Source organism: Glycine soja, chromosome 15, assembly GCF_004193775.1.
Source record: "Glycine soja cultivar W05 chromosome 15, ASM419377v2, whole genome shotgun sequence".
NCBI classification, from domain to species: domain Eukaryota; kingdom Viridiplantae; phylum Streptophyta; class Magnoliopsida; order Fabales; family Fabaceae; genus Glycine; species Glycine soja.
Window position 1 is genome coordinate 50,800,769 of NC_041016.1, and position 15,953 is coordinate 50,816,721.

Consider the following 15,953-nt stretch of genomic DNA (forward strand, 5'->3'; position numbering starts at 1 on the left):
GAGGTGGAAAAAAATTAAACAACAGAATCTAGATTCCATTGTACTATTTTTTTAAAAAATAAAATAAAATAAAAATACATTTAATGTTTTTTATTGATTGAACACTCTATCACTGCATTTATTGATTAAACACTATTTTTTCTTATATGCATTGAACACTGTTTTTTCTTATATGCATATCAACCGTATTAAATGTATACGTTATCTAAACTGTTTATATTGTTGGTGTGATCTCAACCGGATAGATAAGCCATGGTAGCCCAAACATAGGAGTCTGACTCAATACAACAACACGTCTACCAACCACATCAACTTCTCCCTGGCACCTGCGTTTGTCGCCATTGTAGCCTTTGTCTCTGTTGGAATGCATTATCTATAACAGAATCATGATTCCATTTAACATAAATTTGCGGGAAAAAATACCGTTGCAAAAAAGTGTGCAAGAGGCGGAGAAGGGAAGGGAAGGGTCTTGTGTGTTTTAGGGAAGGGAAGGGTTTTGGAATGGAAGGAGAAGGAGAAAGGAGGAGGGTCTCGTTGGGGGAGAAAGGAAGAGGAAAAAGGGAGGGGTAGGGAATTATATGAAATTGGGGGCAAAATGGTAATTTTATGTGGTTGTAGGGACCAATAGTATTTTTTGTACGGGCTAATAGTAACACACTAAGAAATAGCCCGTGGAATATGGACCCTAAATAAATGCATGGTCCAACTGAAAGAAGGGAAATTACCTTTTACACTGCTATTTACTAAGACACAAAGTATCTTGAAAATTAATCTTCAAAGTTTAGGGACTTATTTATGTCTCTTTAATAGGTATTTTTCACACCTTGTTGTGTAATTCTTTTGGCCTCTTTAGTTGTGGATTCACTCCTTGTCATGTTAGTGATTTATTCATTTTTGAAAGTTTTTTAAGCCAAAGTAATTGGTGGTCAGCGGTTACCGCAATGGTAGAGGAACACAACATTAATTTGATTGTGGAGAAACATGACAGACTGACAGAGGAATGCATTCGGTAGTTGAAGAGGCTAGAAAAATTATAGACATGAGAATGCAAGATTAATTTCCAGTGTATTCTAAGAAAAAAAAATAATATAAAGGGAATGTATTAGTATCAAGAGGAGTGTAAATAGTAACTCCCCTTGGATGGAGAAGATTGAAAAAAAAATCTCAGTTGGGCTCTATTTTGAGCCAAAAAAAAAATCACTAACACCTACCTCAATCTAATTTAGTATCAACTCACTTAATTAATTAACTTATTTAATCCTCATCAAATTGGTTAATTTAACTTTCTGCTCTTTTTTCACACATCAAATGATTTTTTTTCTAAACCACATCTTAATATTTAAAACTTTATTTTAATTTACACACAATTCTTAATTTATTTAAGTTCGGAGTATTTTACTAAACTAATTAATATGATTCTTTTCTTTATTATTTTAGCTTAGCCAAAATATAATTATAGCACAGTTATTAAGAACATCAATCGAAATAGTAGTAAGCCAAAAATAAAACAATATACTAAATTATTTAATATTTATAAATAAAAAATTATAGAAAAAAGTATGTTACATCATATTTTGATTTATACTTTTTTATCGACAAATGTTACTTGTTAGAATGCTAGTTTTGTTAGTAGAGAAGTCCAACCCGCAACCTTCCCCTCCTAATGTTAGTTGTTTTGAAACTAAAAGATAAATTTTTTTATTAGGATTTACAAAATTATACTGTTCATGACTTTTTTTTTATGTTTTCCTATGATATTAACAATGCATGAACTTGCTTCTTGAAATAGGCTTTTGTGAACATATCAGTTGGACTTTCCCATGTATTAACTTTTGGGACTTCTACCCTCTTCTTAGAATGAATGAAGTGGTATATGATGTCAAGGAATCCTTTGACTCCATCTCCATAGCCCATAAAGAATTCCTTCTTGCCTCTGGGCTTTAACTTGCCTTCACTTACATGATAGTATGTCGGACATCCAAATACCTTCAACATTGATTATTCAACTGGTTTGTTAGACCATACCTTAAAAGGGTCTTGAAGTTTATGGCGGTGGATGGTGAGCGATTCACGAGATAACATGTTGTGTTGACTATCTCGACCTAGAAACTCCTATTAAAGCATGAATTGCATAGCATGCATTTGACCCTTTTTGACAAGGTCTTGTTCATTCTTTCAACTACTTCATTTTACTATGAAGTATAACATACAATACGCTGTCTTGCTATGCCTTCATCTCTACAAAATTCATTGAATTTAGTAGATCAAAATTCCAAGCCATTAGTCCTAAGACATTTTATTGTCTTTCCTGTATGATTCTTTATAAGAATCGTCCAATGTTTGAAAAATTGGAAAGCTTCAAATTTCTATTTCATCATAAATACTCATGTCATCCTAGAGTAATCATCGATGATGGAGAGGAAATACCTTGTCCCTCCCAGTGATGGAACTCTCAAAGGCCCCTAACATTGAATGGACGTAGTCCAACATGGCTTTTGTTGTGTGCATAACCTTTGGGAACTTCGTTCGATGTTGCTTCCCAGAGATGCAATGCTAAAAAAACTGAAGAGGTTTCACTTTACGATTTGCAAGTAAGTCTCGCTTCCTTAAAATATCCAGACCTTTTTCACTCATGTGACCCAAATGCAGATGCCACAGAGAATTTTTAGACTAGCCATTGGACGCATGACTTCCAGATTATGAAACAACAAAGATAGAGCCTATCATAGTGGACCCCTGAAGGATGTACACATTTTCTTGCTTGGTTCTCTACATTACCAAAGATTACCCTTTACTTTTGATATGCATAACTCCACCTTCAACCCACCATGAAAAACCTTTCGAATCCATAACACCCATAGATACAAGATTTTTCTTAAGCTCTAGAACATGACTAACTTTAATTAAGGTTTTAATAACACCATCATGTATGTTGATTTGTGCACAACCTATACCGACATACTTACAAGAAGTATTGTTACCCATGAGGAAGTTACTGTCAACTTATTCTCATATGTCACAAACCAATGTCTGTGTGGACACATATGATAAGAACAACCTGAGTCCAATACCTATTGTTTAGAATGTTGTTGTAGTTGTTCACCAATAGCCAAAACCAAGTTGCTTTCCAATGATGAGTCATTCTAAACAAAAGCAACAACATAATTTTTCTTCCTTTCTTTGGATAGTCTCGCTTCCATTGACTCAGTTCTTTGCAGTAATTACAGATGTCCTTAGGGCCAGCTTTGCTTTTCTTGCCACATTTTCCTTTCTTTTTCTTTTTCTTCTACCCTTTAGTAGAATCAATTATCGATAATTCAGACGCATAGACTTCATCAACATTCTTAGACGCCTTTAGTCGAAGCTCTCTTGAATAGTGACTAGACTTGACTTTTTCAAATGTAATGGAGTCATTGCCTGCACTAAGAGAACTCACAAAATTTTTCATAGGATAGAGGAAGAGAGGCTAACAAAATCATTGCTAGATCTTCGTCTTCCATCTTGAAATCAATGTCATGTAGAACAAAGTTTAGCTCATCAAAATGTTCTTTTAGTGGCATACCTTCCCTCATTTAGAGGCCAAACAAATGTTGTTTCAAAATCAATTTGTAGTAGATTGATTTCATCATGAAGAGTTTGTCCAATTTGAGCCAAAGCCCAACAACACTTGGTTCTTTAGAAACTTCATAAAGAACCTCATTAGACAAAGATAAAAGAATTAGTGAATTCATTTTTTCCTTTTGTAACTCAAGCATTGACTTATCAATTTTCGATGATTGACTAGAGAGAGAAGCCCAAATGTCCTGTTCTTTCAGCAAGGCTCACATCTTGATGCACCAAAGGTTGAAGCTATTCTTCCTTGTGAATTTCTCAATCTTGATTGTGTTGACTATATTCTTGATAGAATCTTGAAGGCACAACATGAACAGATAACAAACAAAAAGGTTGATCACTAATGACTTGATCTACCACAAACAAATGCGAAACTGTTCTTGAATCTAAGTTTTGATACCAATTTGTTGGCAAAGACACGGGAGATTCTATTCAGATAGGAAAACTCAAATGATAGAAGGAGAAGAGAGATAACACACAAAATTGTTAAGTTTGCGAATAACAGAATTTACAATGAAGGGGTTCAATGCACTCTGAAGCTCATTGAACCCAGAATACAAAGTTCCTTATAAAGGAGACAATAACTAATTGTCTAATCTAAAATGGTTTTAACGGAAAAATAAAAAACAATTATAATTACAACACAACTTATATTAATGAAACCACCAGACTGGATGTTCTGTTCTACGTGATTGGACGTTCCATCAGATTACAGAAGATTGAACAACTAATACAAAATACAAGTGTCCTAGACCAGAAGACTAATGCTATCATCCAAAATTTAATAAGATCATGCATCAATAAACAAGGGTCATTAGGAAGAAAAAAAGGACCACTTATAAATTCAAAAAATAATAGCCTAATGCAAAGCACGAGGCCTAGGATAATTTGATATTTTGTAGTAATCATTTTAGATTTTCTTCCTATTTGGTTATTACAAAAAACACTAAGGTTGTTAATGACAACCATTGGATCTCCTTCATTTTGGTTATTGGGAAGACCTTATTCATTTTTTAAAAAAAGTCGCCCGTCATAATAATTAATTTGAATCTACTTCTATTCAGTAAAAAAACAATAATTTGAATCTACTTCCTATTTGATTATAGCAAAAGGTCTTGTGCAATTAATTTTTTTCTAAGAAAATAAAAAACCTTGTTAATGATAATTATTTTGGATCTTCTTCTTCTTTTGTTTATTGTGAATATCTGATTTAATTAAATATTTTTTAAAATAATGATAATAAAGTTTATTAGTGATAATCATTTAGATTTTTTTGGTTTTAAAAATAGTGATAAAAAAGGTTATTAGTGATAATCATTTGTATTCTTCAATTACTTAGCAAAATTTATATATGTAAATATGTCAGTAAAATTTAAGCGTGTTGAATTTTTTTAACCCAAATACTTGTATTATTTCATTCATGACTTCAATTCAGGTTGAAATAAAATCACGAATATGGTAATTAATATAAAATCTTGATGTCCTAATTAGAGTATAAGCAACTTAATTTGTTTCTATTCGGGTAAAACTAACTAATTAAGGAGTGTTGAATATGCCGAATCATATGACTACATTTCGCCATAAATGCTATCAAAATTTGAGCGATTTAGACTAGTACAATTCTTCGCATCAACCACTTGTTTGTACTCAATCTCAAAGATTATTACATGATCAAGCCGCAAGTCACGTATCCAGGAAATGGCTTCTATAAATATAAGGCTTCCACTTTATGCACTGGGGGTACGCCATAATTCCAACTTTGTTTTGGCAGAAACAAAATTGCCCCTTTAATCTCACAAACAAATTCCAAAACCAAACTAACCATTTTCAGCAAAAGTAGGAACATTGATATTGCACTTTAGGAAGATAACATTTGGTTCCTTCTAGTCGAGGGAAGTTGTGACCACTGCACTTATTACGTTGGATATATACAACAAGCTCAATCTAATTGGCAATCACAAACAGCTTCCTTAGAGGTTCTATCAAACACATTCGAGGATGTTTATATAAATACCGTACCATCTGATACCTTTTCATTCATTCTACGCCATGCACATGCACAGCACCAGGAAATGGTTGCTAGGTTAACCTTGAAGTTTGGGAGAATTCTCAACAACATGAATAAAGCTTCAAAGCAATCTTCTGCACCATGAAGCACCAACACGGACACGGACACCGGACACGACATGGACACGACACGGACACGGACATATGGATACCTGTAATGTCCAAAATATAGAACGTAGTACGGGTGTCGTGTCAATGTCGAACACTGACACGGATGCGTGTCGGACACCGGATACGACAAGGGACTGTATAATGTCCGTGCTTCATAATTTTTTGCTAAATAAATGTCCATAAACCTAAAACTTGCCAGACCTTCGTGTGATCGCATCCAAAAAATAGATGTCAAGTATATTCTTGATTGTTATCATAAAAAGGACAGGTGCTAGGGCATTGAACATCTTTGGAAATGAGATGTTGTTTTGTTGGTAGACACTTCCTAGCCATTCTCCATAATATAAAAGCTTCATTTTCTGTGAATTTTTTACGCACCAAATGAGCATCCAATCACCCTAGTGCGGTAGGCTTCATTCTGATCGAATGATAGATTCCACAAATTATTTTAAACAATAAAGCTTGCTAATATATTAAACTTGATAACGAGAATTTTAAAGGTATTGATTGAAGAAATTTTAATATATTCTACTTAATGTTTTTAATTATTAAAAATAAATTACTATTTTTTTAAAATTTTAATGACGTAATTTTTAATTAAATAATAAATACCCTTTTACATTTATTGTCGTTCTAAAACTGTTTTCCATCCTTTCCATCAATTACGTGGTACATTTGGAGATGTGAGAATTATGTGAAATTGAAATAAAGAAAGTTTTAAAGAGTTTTAAAACTCTTGCAAATTCGGTTTTTTAAAGTAAGCAAATCAGTTTAAATATAAAGTAAGTGATCTTAATTATTGATGAAAAAATTAATAGTAATTGATAGTATTGCCTTTATATACAGAATAATATTGTACGAATTCATCCATACTCAATTGTAATATATACACGTTTTATAATTATAGGAGATAAATCCCTCCATGAAATATATCTTTATTTAAGAACTGATTTAGGTACAACATTGGCGGGAAACATTAATGAATGAAATTACAATAAAACTTATTTTTTTTTATCCATTATGTTTCATAATAACTTATACATTATGTCAATTATGTCAAACTAATTAAGTTAGACTTTTAACAAAGTTAAGATTTTAAAAAGAAAAAAACTTTTGAACTTTTGGAAAAACAATAACAACACACAAAAGGAAAAAAGAAGAAGAAGAAGATCTACAAACAATATTTTTCATCCCTGAAGATCGCGACCGAATCCGAATTACGTCTTTCAGGACGTTATTAGATCGAAATTGTATTATACTTGAATGGCCTCGTGACAGATACAATAATAAGAACTCCACATTGGACCAACGAACAACAACACCAAACATTTTAAAAAAGGGTGTTGCTAGGTGCACCCAGCATTTCTCCTTTTTTTGAATTTTGTCCTTTACACTTTTTTCATAAGATCTTATAGAAGAAACCTCTTCCATACATCTTCCATAAGACTTTTACGGAAGAACTTCTTCGGTAACACTCTTACGAAAGAACTTCTTCCGGGAGAGTTACAAAACTCTTACGGAAGACCCTTTTCCGTAAGATCCTACGAAAGAACCTTCTTTTGTAAGATTCTATGGAAGAACTTCTTCCATAAGATCCTACGGAAGAGGGTCTTCCGTAAGAGTTATGGGACTCTTACAGAAGAGGTGCGGAAGAGGCTTCTTTCATAAAATCTTACGGAAAAAACAAAGGGCAAAATTGGAAAAAAAGAGAAATGCTGGGTGCACCTAGCAACACCCTTTAGAAAAACAACCAAAAACGGGTCAAGAGTCCAATATACACGAAAACCCGAATTGACGAATGGGGGAAATTGGCGATTCAATTTTGAGGTCAGTGTCGCAACTTGTTTGAAAGCAAAACTCTCTTCTAATTAGTTACGTGCTTGATTCAAATAATGTGGTGAAGTGAGGCCCGTGTAGTGTTGGTACATATTAACACTTCACACACAACACAACACAACACAACACCACGACGCTATTCAACGCAAAGAACGAAAGAAAACAAAACCCCAACCCCAAACCAAAATCCACAAACTCACCACACATACACAACATCGAGAACACACACGACCAAATAAGAGCAACTTGTCGTTAGGAGCCATAAGCATAAACAAACCCTAATGGTTGGTTTTAGTCTTTTTTATTTTAATTAATTCATTTAATTTAATTTCTCAATATAAATATTATTTTTTAAAAATATATTAATTAAGGGTTGGATTTGAAGAGGTGTGAGAAGAAGCTCGCGGGTGTTTGGAAGAGAAAGTTTTATGGTTAAACCACAATATCTTTTTTTTTTTTTTTTCTTCTTCTTCTTCTTTCTCGTAGCGTATGGAAAACCACCAAAATCACAAGGTAGAATCAGAACCGGACATAGAGAAGAACCACCATCACCGCCACCAACAGCAGCAGCAGCAACAACACCGTAACGAAGTGTGGGGCACGTGGGAGGAGCTGTTGCTAGCGTGCGCCGTGAACCGCCATGGCTTCAAGGACTGGGACGCCGTCGCCATGGAGGTCCAGTCGCGCACCACGCGCCTCCTCGCCACCGCGCACCACTGCGAGCAGAAATTTGACGATCTCAGCCGCCGATTCGCCGACCAATGCAACGACGACGTTCCGCCGTCGCGCCAGAACGGCGGCGCCGCTGCTATCTCCGATCACGTCCCCTGGCTCGACGAATTGCGAAAACTCCGCGTCGCCGAGCTCCGCCGCGAGGTCCAACGCAGCGACGTTTCCATCCTGTAAATCTCCGCAAATAAAAAAACTCCTCATAATATTTTATTCTTTTCAGGTTTTAGATCTAATTTCGGTATTTAACATTTTTCTTTTAATTTTTTTGTCTTTTTGTTTTTGTGAAGGTCGTTGCAGTTGGAGGTGAAGAGGTTAGAGGAGGAGAAAACGAAGGAGAAAGACGGAAAGGACGACAAGAAACCAGATCTGGCGGTTTCCGGCGAGTTGCGGCCGGAAAACGACAAAACCGGCGGGGAAGTTGACGAGGCTGGACCGGCGAATTCTGAACCGGAGGAGAGAACCGCAAACAACACAGACAAGACGTTGCCAACCATGGGCGACGAATCGGACCGGGAGAACCAATCGGTTAACGAATCCAACTCGACCGGTTCGCGGTTCGAGAAAACCGGAGACGGCGACGCGAAGGCAGGAACCGGACCGGCTCCGGTTCAAACCGGTTCGCTTGAACCGGATCCGGTCTTGCGGAAGGGAAAACCGGTTGGAGAGGAATCGAATAACGGAAGCTACGATGCGTTGGCGAAGGTGCCAACGTGCGAGTCGGTGCCTCCGAGTGAAGAGAGAAAAGTGGAGGAGGATGATAACTCGTCCGAGTTACATGACTCGGTGGCTCACTCGGGCGAGGGAGGGACGAGGGAGAGCAGCGAGGTGCAGAGCTCCGCGAGCTTGACGAGGAAGAGGAAGACACGGCGGAGGAAGGAGGTTTCCGGCGGCGGTGGCGCCTCATCTCCGGCGGAGAACGACGAGTTGGCAACGGTGAAATCAGAACCGTTGGTTGGGGTTTTGGAGTTGATCAAGGGGCACGAGCACAGCTCGTTGTTCGAGCGCCGTCTTGAAAGCCAGGTATTCCATCTACAACTTTTTGGATAAAACCGGTATTTCCACCCTCTTTCAAAATTTTGAAGAAAAAAAATAACAATAATGTCTCATTTTTTCTATTAAAAAAATAAAACTACTTCATTTTTAATAATACATGCATGCACGTTGAAAAAATATATATGATGATGTTATGTGAATTTTTTTCAAAGAAAATAAAAAAGTTTGCAAGATTTAATTGCAAGCAAGAAGCGGATACGTTCTCAAAATCGTGACTGTCCAACAAAAGGGACCACTTTTGAAACAGATTAGTTTTTTATGGGCAACGGAGTTTGTGAATAAAATGGACGAAACCATAAAAAATAAAATAAAAATCGTGAAAGCTTGGTGAAATAATTAGTTTTATTTGGGAAACAAAAAATGAATAGAGTAACGGTTTCTATTTCTAGGGATTAAGTGGAGTTAGGGATTTGATGGTTTCTAAAGGCCGAAAATGGTAAGTATACATGACACATGGTCATGTTTCTATTGTTTCATGGCCCTTATTTTAAGTAAGAGATCAATACCCAATTTCATTAAATATCTATCTCAGAAAGTAAAACTTAATTACATTATTTGGATAAATAATTTCATAAACCTCTTATATACTTACATGGTATTATGCATATAGTAAGTATATATAAATATTAAACCTATCGGGTCTCGCAGATGCCTTAAGTGTCTCGATGTGAAACATGCAAGATTATTATTTTCGAATGTGTGTATATATATATATATATATATATATATATATATATATATATATATATATTTAATATATCAATATAGTATCATAGTATCCTATGGCCAAAATAGAATAAATTCAAAATGGCGAATTCACGCAATTTTCCCGTTGGAGAAAAATACTTTATTTTCCCCCCTAATTTCGGGAAACAAACTAAAGTAAGAATATTACCATATTATGGTTTAGCTGAGCACGTGCTTTTTCGTGAGCCCAGGATTGGGTGCAACTCCATGCAACGTGTTCACAAATTATTTCAGACCGAATCACCTTAAGCCCACGAACTAATCTGTTTGGGCTATATATACTATTCACTACTACGACCCAAAATAATTCCTCATGACCAAGCTTATTTTTAAATCATTGTTATTAACCCCTTTTCTTTTTTCTTCCCTTTTCTTGCGCCCATGCTTCGCGGCGGTGACGTGTTTGTTCACAAGTCGTAATCATCCAACTGTGTCTTCTCTGAAAATCAAATTTGAATGCTTTTTTTGTTTCCAAGAGTGAATTTTGTTTATTATAAATATAAATATTCTCTTGTTAATGTTACGTGTTTTCTTTTTTCTTTTTTAAATATACACGTTATTTCTTTACATTAATTAATATTAAACTTTTTTAAATAGTATATGTTTCTTTTATTATCATGAATAATAAATTATGTTAAACATTTTATTGACAGATAAAGAAATAAATTTATTTTACACATTTATTTATTCATTTAAAAAACATGTATAGAAAATATAAAATTAGATATCAATGAAGTTAATATAATAAATAATAATTAACATTTCATAACATAACTATAATATGATCGAGTATCAATTTAATGTCTTAGTCTAATGGAATGTGTGGATTGGACGGGACGGGAACGTTACCGTATTGGCAGTAAGCTCTTAATGTTTGGATTTGATAATAAAGAAGAAAATCTGTACGGTAGTGGAATTACGAATGGGCCCTATTTTTTTGTGCTCTTTCCCTCTTTGTTCCCGTGCCCGTGCACCCTCTCATATCTTTATGTTTAAAGAATATTTTATTTTGATGCTAAATACATCCCAAAAATTAATTGCAAATGTAATCAAATGTTTTCTTGTCTCTATTATAATAATTCATTTAGATACTCAAATATGTTTTATCAACGAGTCGACAAATTTCTAAATTGCAGGATATTTTATGTTTGAAAATTTAACCACGAATAGGATATCAGATGTAGGTTCGTGCAATTATGACACTTTAGTAAAATTTGGTTTGGTCTCTTGTTGCAGCAGGATACCGATAGATACAAAGACCTAGTGAAACAGCCCATGGACTTAGAAACCATACAATTGAGACTCCAAAAGGGTCACTATTCCTCATGCACCAGTGCATTCTTCCGCGACCTCCTCCTCCTCTTCACCAACGCCACCGTGTTCTTCTCCCATGACACCCTGGAATCACAGGTAGGGCGGCAGCTGCACCGCCTTGCCACCACGGAGATGAAGAACCACGGCCAAGCACAATCCGATCCTATCCCCCGGAAGAACGATTCACTCCCACCAAATGCATCATTAGCTAAACCAGATTCTCTCATTTCCAAGAACAAAGCCTCTGGTCCTATATTGGTATGCCGCAAACGCAGTTCAATGTTAGCCAAACCTTCCTCGGCCACCTTTGGCCAAAAGGGTGACCAACCCACCTTCAATGACAAGAAGGAAAGGCCATCATCTGATGCAAAGCCACCCATGAAACCCTCTTCTTCTGATACAGACGAAGAGGAGCTTCCCAAGGCTAAGGAAAAGCCTGTCACTGGAGCAAGAAGCTTGAGGAGGAGCTACAAGAACCTCAATAATAATAATAACAAGAAACCATCCTCTAACTCCACTCCTAAGACAGGGTCCTCGGGGAACAAGCCATCGGAGACCGTCAAACCGGAGAAGAGCAAAGCAGAGGGAGGGCCAGACAAGAAGAGGAATGCAGCTGCAGATTTCTTGAAAAGGATTAAGCGCAACACTTCGGCGGAAGCATCAAAGGGTGGTAGCGGTGGCAGTGGTGGTGGTGGAAGCGGCGGCGGTGGAGGAAGTAGTAGCAGCAGCAAGGGTGGTGGAGGTGGTAATGGTGTCAAAGAGCAGAAGAAAATGGTGAACAATGGAAAAGGGGATAAAGGGAAAGAAAGGGCATCAAGGCATAATAACGTTGGAGGAGGTTCAGGGTCTGGAGATAAAAGGAATAGTAAGAATGTTGAGAACAACTCACAGTCAAAGAGAAGTGTTGGTAGACCTCCAAAGAAAGCAGCAGAGACAAATGCAGGTTCTGCAAAGCGTGGGAGAGAAAGTAGTGCTAGTGCTGGCAAGGATAAGCGACCCAAAAAACGTTCCAAGAAATGATTTCCAAAGCTTCATAGTTAGCCTCTTTTGTTCCTCTCCTGTATATTAATTATTATTATTATTATTATTATTATTATTATTATTATTATTACTATTATTATTGTCAAAGCATGTGTTTCTTTCTTTGTTTTATACTGCTAATTTATTGATCAGCTATAGCCTGTAGTCAGTTGCCTGGTACATGTAACAGTATTTTGATTTCGGGTAAAACCTTGTAACAACATTGTCCTCTTGGGGACTGCTTTTCTTGATTTTTTGGTTTAACAGGAAAGCATAGTCACTGCTTGTGCTCGATTTGGTCAGCACCTCTGTTACTCTTTTAACTTTGACAAAATTGTACATTTTGGTTCCCTATTTATCTTAGAATTCAATTTTGGTCCCCTATAATTTAATTCATGAATTTAATCCTCTTATTTTTTTAATCCCATTATTTCAGTTTCCAATCTTAAAATTGGATGTTGATTGTTATCTGTCAACGTTGATCGTCACTTGTCGTGTTTTTATTGGACGATGTCCGTCATGTGCCATGATTTTATTATAGGTTGACCTTAATTAGGTGCATGAAATTAACGTCCCATAAATATGCGACACATGGAGGTCAACATCTAATAAAAATGTGACACGTGACGATCAACATTGATTAGTAGTCGTCAACGTCCAATTTCGGGGTTAGAGACTAAAATAACGGGATTGTAAAAAAATGGGAAATTAAATTCATGAATAAAAATTATAAGGAGATCATAATTGTAAATTTGAGACAAACAGGGGACCAAATTTATAATTTTGCCTTTAACTTTAACTTTCTTATCTTTTATTTTTGGTTCAACCCAAAAGATACAAGCAATTTATTCCTGGCTGATGTTAGGTGCACCCAACATTATTGTTCGTGCACTTTTCAAAAATGCCCAAATTGTCCATGTTATTTTCTTCTTTACACAGATCAAGTTGATCCGCAAGAAGCTTACAGATCAACTTGATCCGTAAGCGTCTTACGAATCAACTTGATCCGTATAAGCCATCTTACAGATCAAGTTGATCCGTAAGGCTTATACATATTTTAGAATTTCATAATCTTACTGAAAATTTAATTACAAATATTATCATAAAATTTATTAATTATTATTTAATAATTTAAATTGAAAATTATTTTTAAATGAATTGAAAATAAATTAAATTAAAAGTGATTTAAAAATGATGTGATTTATGTTTCAATATTTTTATAATAAAATCAAATGAAAAATAATATTGATGAGATAGAAATGAGGTAGTTTGCTTCAAAATAGTTTTTAGTTAGAGAATTAGAAAAAAAAAATTTAATTAGTTACATCCATATTGTATTATTTCAAATTAGTTTTTAGTTGTTTGCTTCAATTTGGAATCACATTTATACTATTTCGACGAATTTCAAATCAAGTAATTTAAGAATAAGATTTAAATGAAAACACTAATATTATAAACCAAAATGACTTAAAATATACAAAATGTTCAATAAAAAATTAAATGTTTTCAAATACAAGAAAAGTATATACATCGTCCAAATATGATAATATAAAATGTGTAAAGACACTACTACTGATTCGTGCGTTGTCTATGTCGAGACCTGACAATCCTAATGCAGTCTTCCATGACCTCATATGTCTCTGTGCCTTCTGTGACTATCCTAAGGTTGAGCAGACGCTCCAACCTTTCAACAATCGCATGGCAAGCCTCCTGTGAAATAGAAAACAAACAAATTAGACAAATTAGTATTAAAATAATTGACGTAAATGACATTGGTACAACTAAGCAAATAGTAAAACTTACTACTGCATGTTTGGGCTAGTCCATGTAGTCGACCACACACTGACCTGGCACAATACACATCTCACCTGTTGGCGCAAGATGGTCTGAGTAGTGTATCCACCTGTCGTCTATTTCATCAAATGACTCCCATGAATTGATAGGTTGTGCAGGAATACTCTGGACGTATCCGAACTAGCGCATGACCCTCTCTGGTCGGTGTCTGACAGCAACAGGCCCTCAACGGAGTCGACCGGAAAAGCATGAAATCAAATGAAACTCCCGGACCGGTCGATGCTTCCCATAAGGCATCCAGTAGACATCAGGAATCCTGAGTTGATCCAGACACTGCCTGTACGTCGCTGTAGATTTGGTCTTCACAATTGCCTTCGTCGCAATCCACCAGCATGCACGTGGTGACACCTCGTCGTAGTTCGGATCAGCGATGCACTCCGCAACTGACGAAAAATGCTCATATATCCAACACTACAAACATTACATGAAAATCATACAAATTTCAAATGAACGTCTAAATTACCCTATTTGAAACATTGTTGTAATTAACTTATGATAAACATATTAATTACCTGTAAGAGGATGATGTAACCAGTAAGCTGTCGGTTGGTGCTAATACAAGCATCATTCAAATGATCGTACATATGCACTAGGGCAGTAGCTCCCAATGCAAACATCCCAATTTGACTGAGGTCACGCAGAGCGTCTAAGAAGACAACATGAACATGGGTTGCACTCTTGTTAGCAAAAAGAATGCAACCTAGAAGATGAAGAAGATAGGCACGAGCTGCAGCTGTCCAATGTCTGGCCTGACATTTGCGCTGATATATATCTCGTAGCCAAGATGGGCGTACGTATGGTCCATGACAATGTGTTGTCTTGGCCCTGGCTGCCTCTCCTAAGACCAGTAGTAAGTCAACCAACATCAAGACCGCCTCGTCGATGTGCAGAGGCTGGAAGGTATGGAAGGCACCGGCTATGGGAAGATGACGAAGAGATGTCACGTCGTCCAGGGTGATGGTAACCTCCCCCACAGGAAGATAGAAACTACTAGTCTCCCTTTGTCACCTCTCCACAAATGAGGATATAAGTCCCCGATCGCCGGTGTCTCTGAACACACGATCAAAGGATTTAGTCCTGTGCCAGCAACTAACCCCTCAATTGCAGGAACAGGCCTACCTAATTTCTGCACCTTCCTCCCATGGAAGGATAACTTTAATTCAGGTTGTTCCTGAATTCAAGTATAAAGGAACAGACAATTTATTAACATAATATTTTAATGGAACACAAATTTCAATAATAACACATACTTAACAAATATTGAAAATTATAAATACCTCTTCGCTCCATACGCTGGCTGCAACATGCTCAACATACTTGGTAAGCACCGATGGGTCACTCAGTCCACCTGGAAATCCCTCAGGCTCATCTGCACCAGTGTCATGTACGTTTGCAGCTACCATAGGCTTATCGGCAGCTACCACAGGGTCATCCACAGGTACCACAGGCTCGTCCTCAGCAACAGTGACAACTCCCTGTTGCCTGCGTGCCGATGCGGTAGGCCTTCGCCGCTGGGGAGCATCATCAGAATCATGACTATCCTCTCTCCCCAGAGCTCTGCCAATAATCCTACCTAAGGCACGACCTAAGCCTCTAATCCTAACCAT

The 15,953-nt window shown here is 36.4% G+C and overlaps 2 protein-coding genes across 4 annotated transcripts; one reads left to right on the top strand and one right to left on the bottom strand.

Moving 5' to 3' along the window:
- The first annotated feature begins 7,695 nt into the window (after positions 1-7,695).
- Positions 7,696-12,794, top strand: LOC114387870 (lateral signaling target protein 2 homolog). Of its 3 annotated transcripts, none has more exons than XM_028348099.1 (4): positions 7,696-7,910; positions 8,113-8,528; positions 8,646-9,378; positions 11,398-12,794. In XM_028348099.1, the coding sequence occupies exons 1-4, from the start codon at positions 7,908-7,910 to the stop codon at positions 12,490-12,492; spliced, it is 2,247 nt and encodes a 748-aa protein (XP_028203900.1). In that variant the 5' UTR covers positions 7,696-7,907; the 3' UTR covers positions 12,493-12,794. The 3 variants fall into 3 exon arrangements, with proteins under 3 accessions (XP_028203900.1, XP_028203899.1, XP_028203901.1); XM_028348098.1 differs by having other exon boundaries at positions 7,698-7,910; positions 11,395-12,794; XM_028348100.1 differs by lacking the exon at positions 7,696-7,910 and having other exon boundaries at positions 7,917-8,528; positions 11,395-12,794.
- Positions 12,795-14,061: 1,267 nt separating this feature from the next.
- LOC114386273 (protein MAIN-LIKE 2-like) lies at positions 14,062-15,953 on the bottom strand. The gene is made up of 5 exons (XM_028346236.1): positions 15,624-15,953; positions 15,441-15,517; positions 14,859-15,345; positions 14,560-14,757; positions 14,062-14,202 (listed from the first exon to the last, which is right to left on the bottom strand). The coding sequence occupies exons 1-5, from the start codon at positions 15,951-15,953 to the stop codon at positions 14,062-14,064; spliced, it is 1,233 nt and encodes a 410-aa protein (XP_028202037.1).

Coding starts and splice junctions, on each gene's coding strand:
- LOC114387870 (XM_028348098.1), top strand. Junction 8,529..8,645: donor CGCAGCGACGTTTCCATCCT/GTAAATCTCCGC, acceptor GTTTTTGTGAAG/GTCGTTGCAGTTGGAGGTGA. Junction 9,379..11,394: donor AGCGCCGTCTTGAAAGCCAG/GTATTCCATCTA, acceptor CTCTTGTTGCAG/CAGGATACCGATAGATACAA.
- LOC114386273 (XM_028346236.1), bottom strand. CDS start 15,953: ATGGTTAGGATTAGAGGCTTAGGTCGTGCCTTAGGTAGGATTATTGGC. Junction 15,518..15,623: donor CCAGCGTATGGAGCGAAGAG/GTATTTATAATT, acceptor ACTTGAATTCAG/GAACAACCTGAATTAAAGTT. Junction 15,346..15,440: donor CCTGTTCCTGCAATTGAGGG/GTTAGTTGCTGG, acceptor GAGGTGACAAAG/GGAGACTAGTAGTTTCTATC.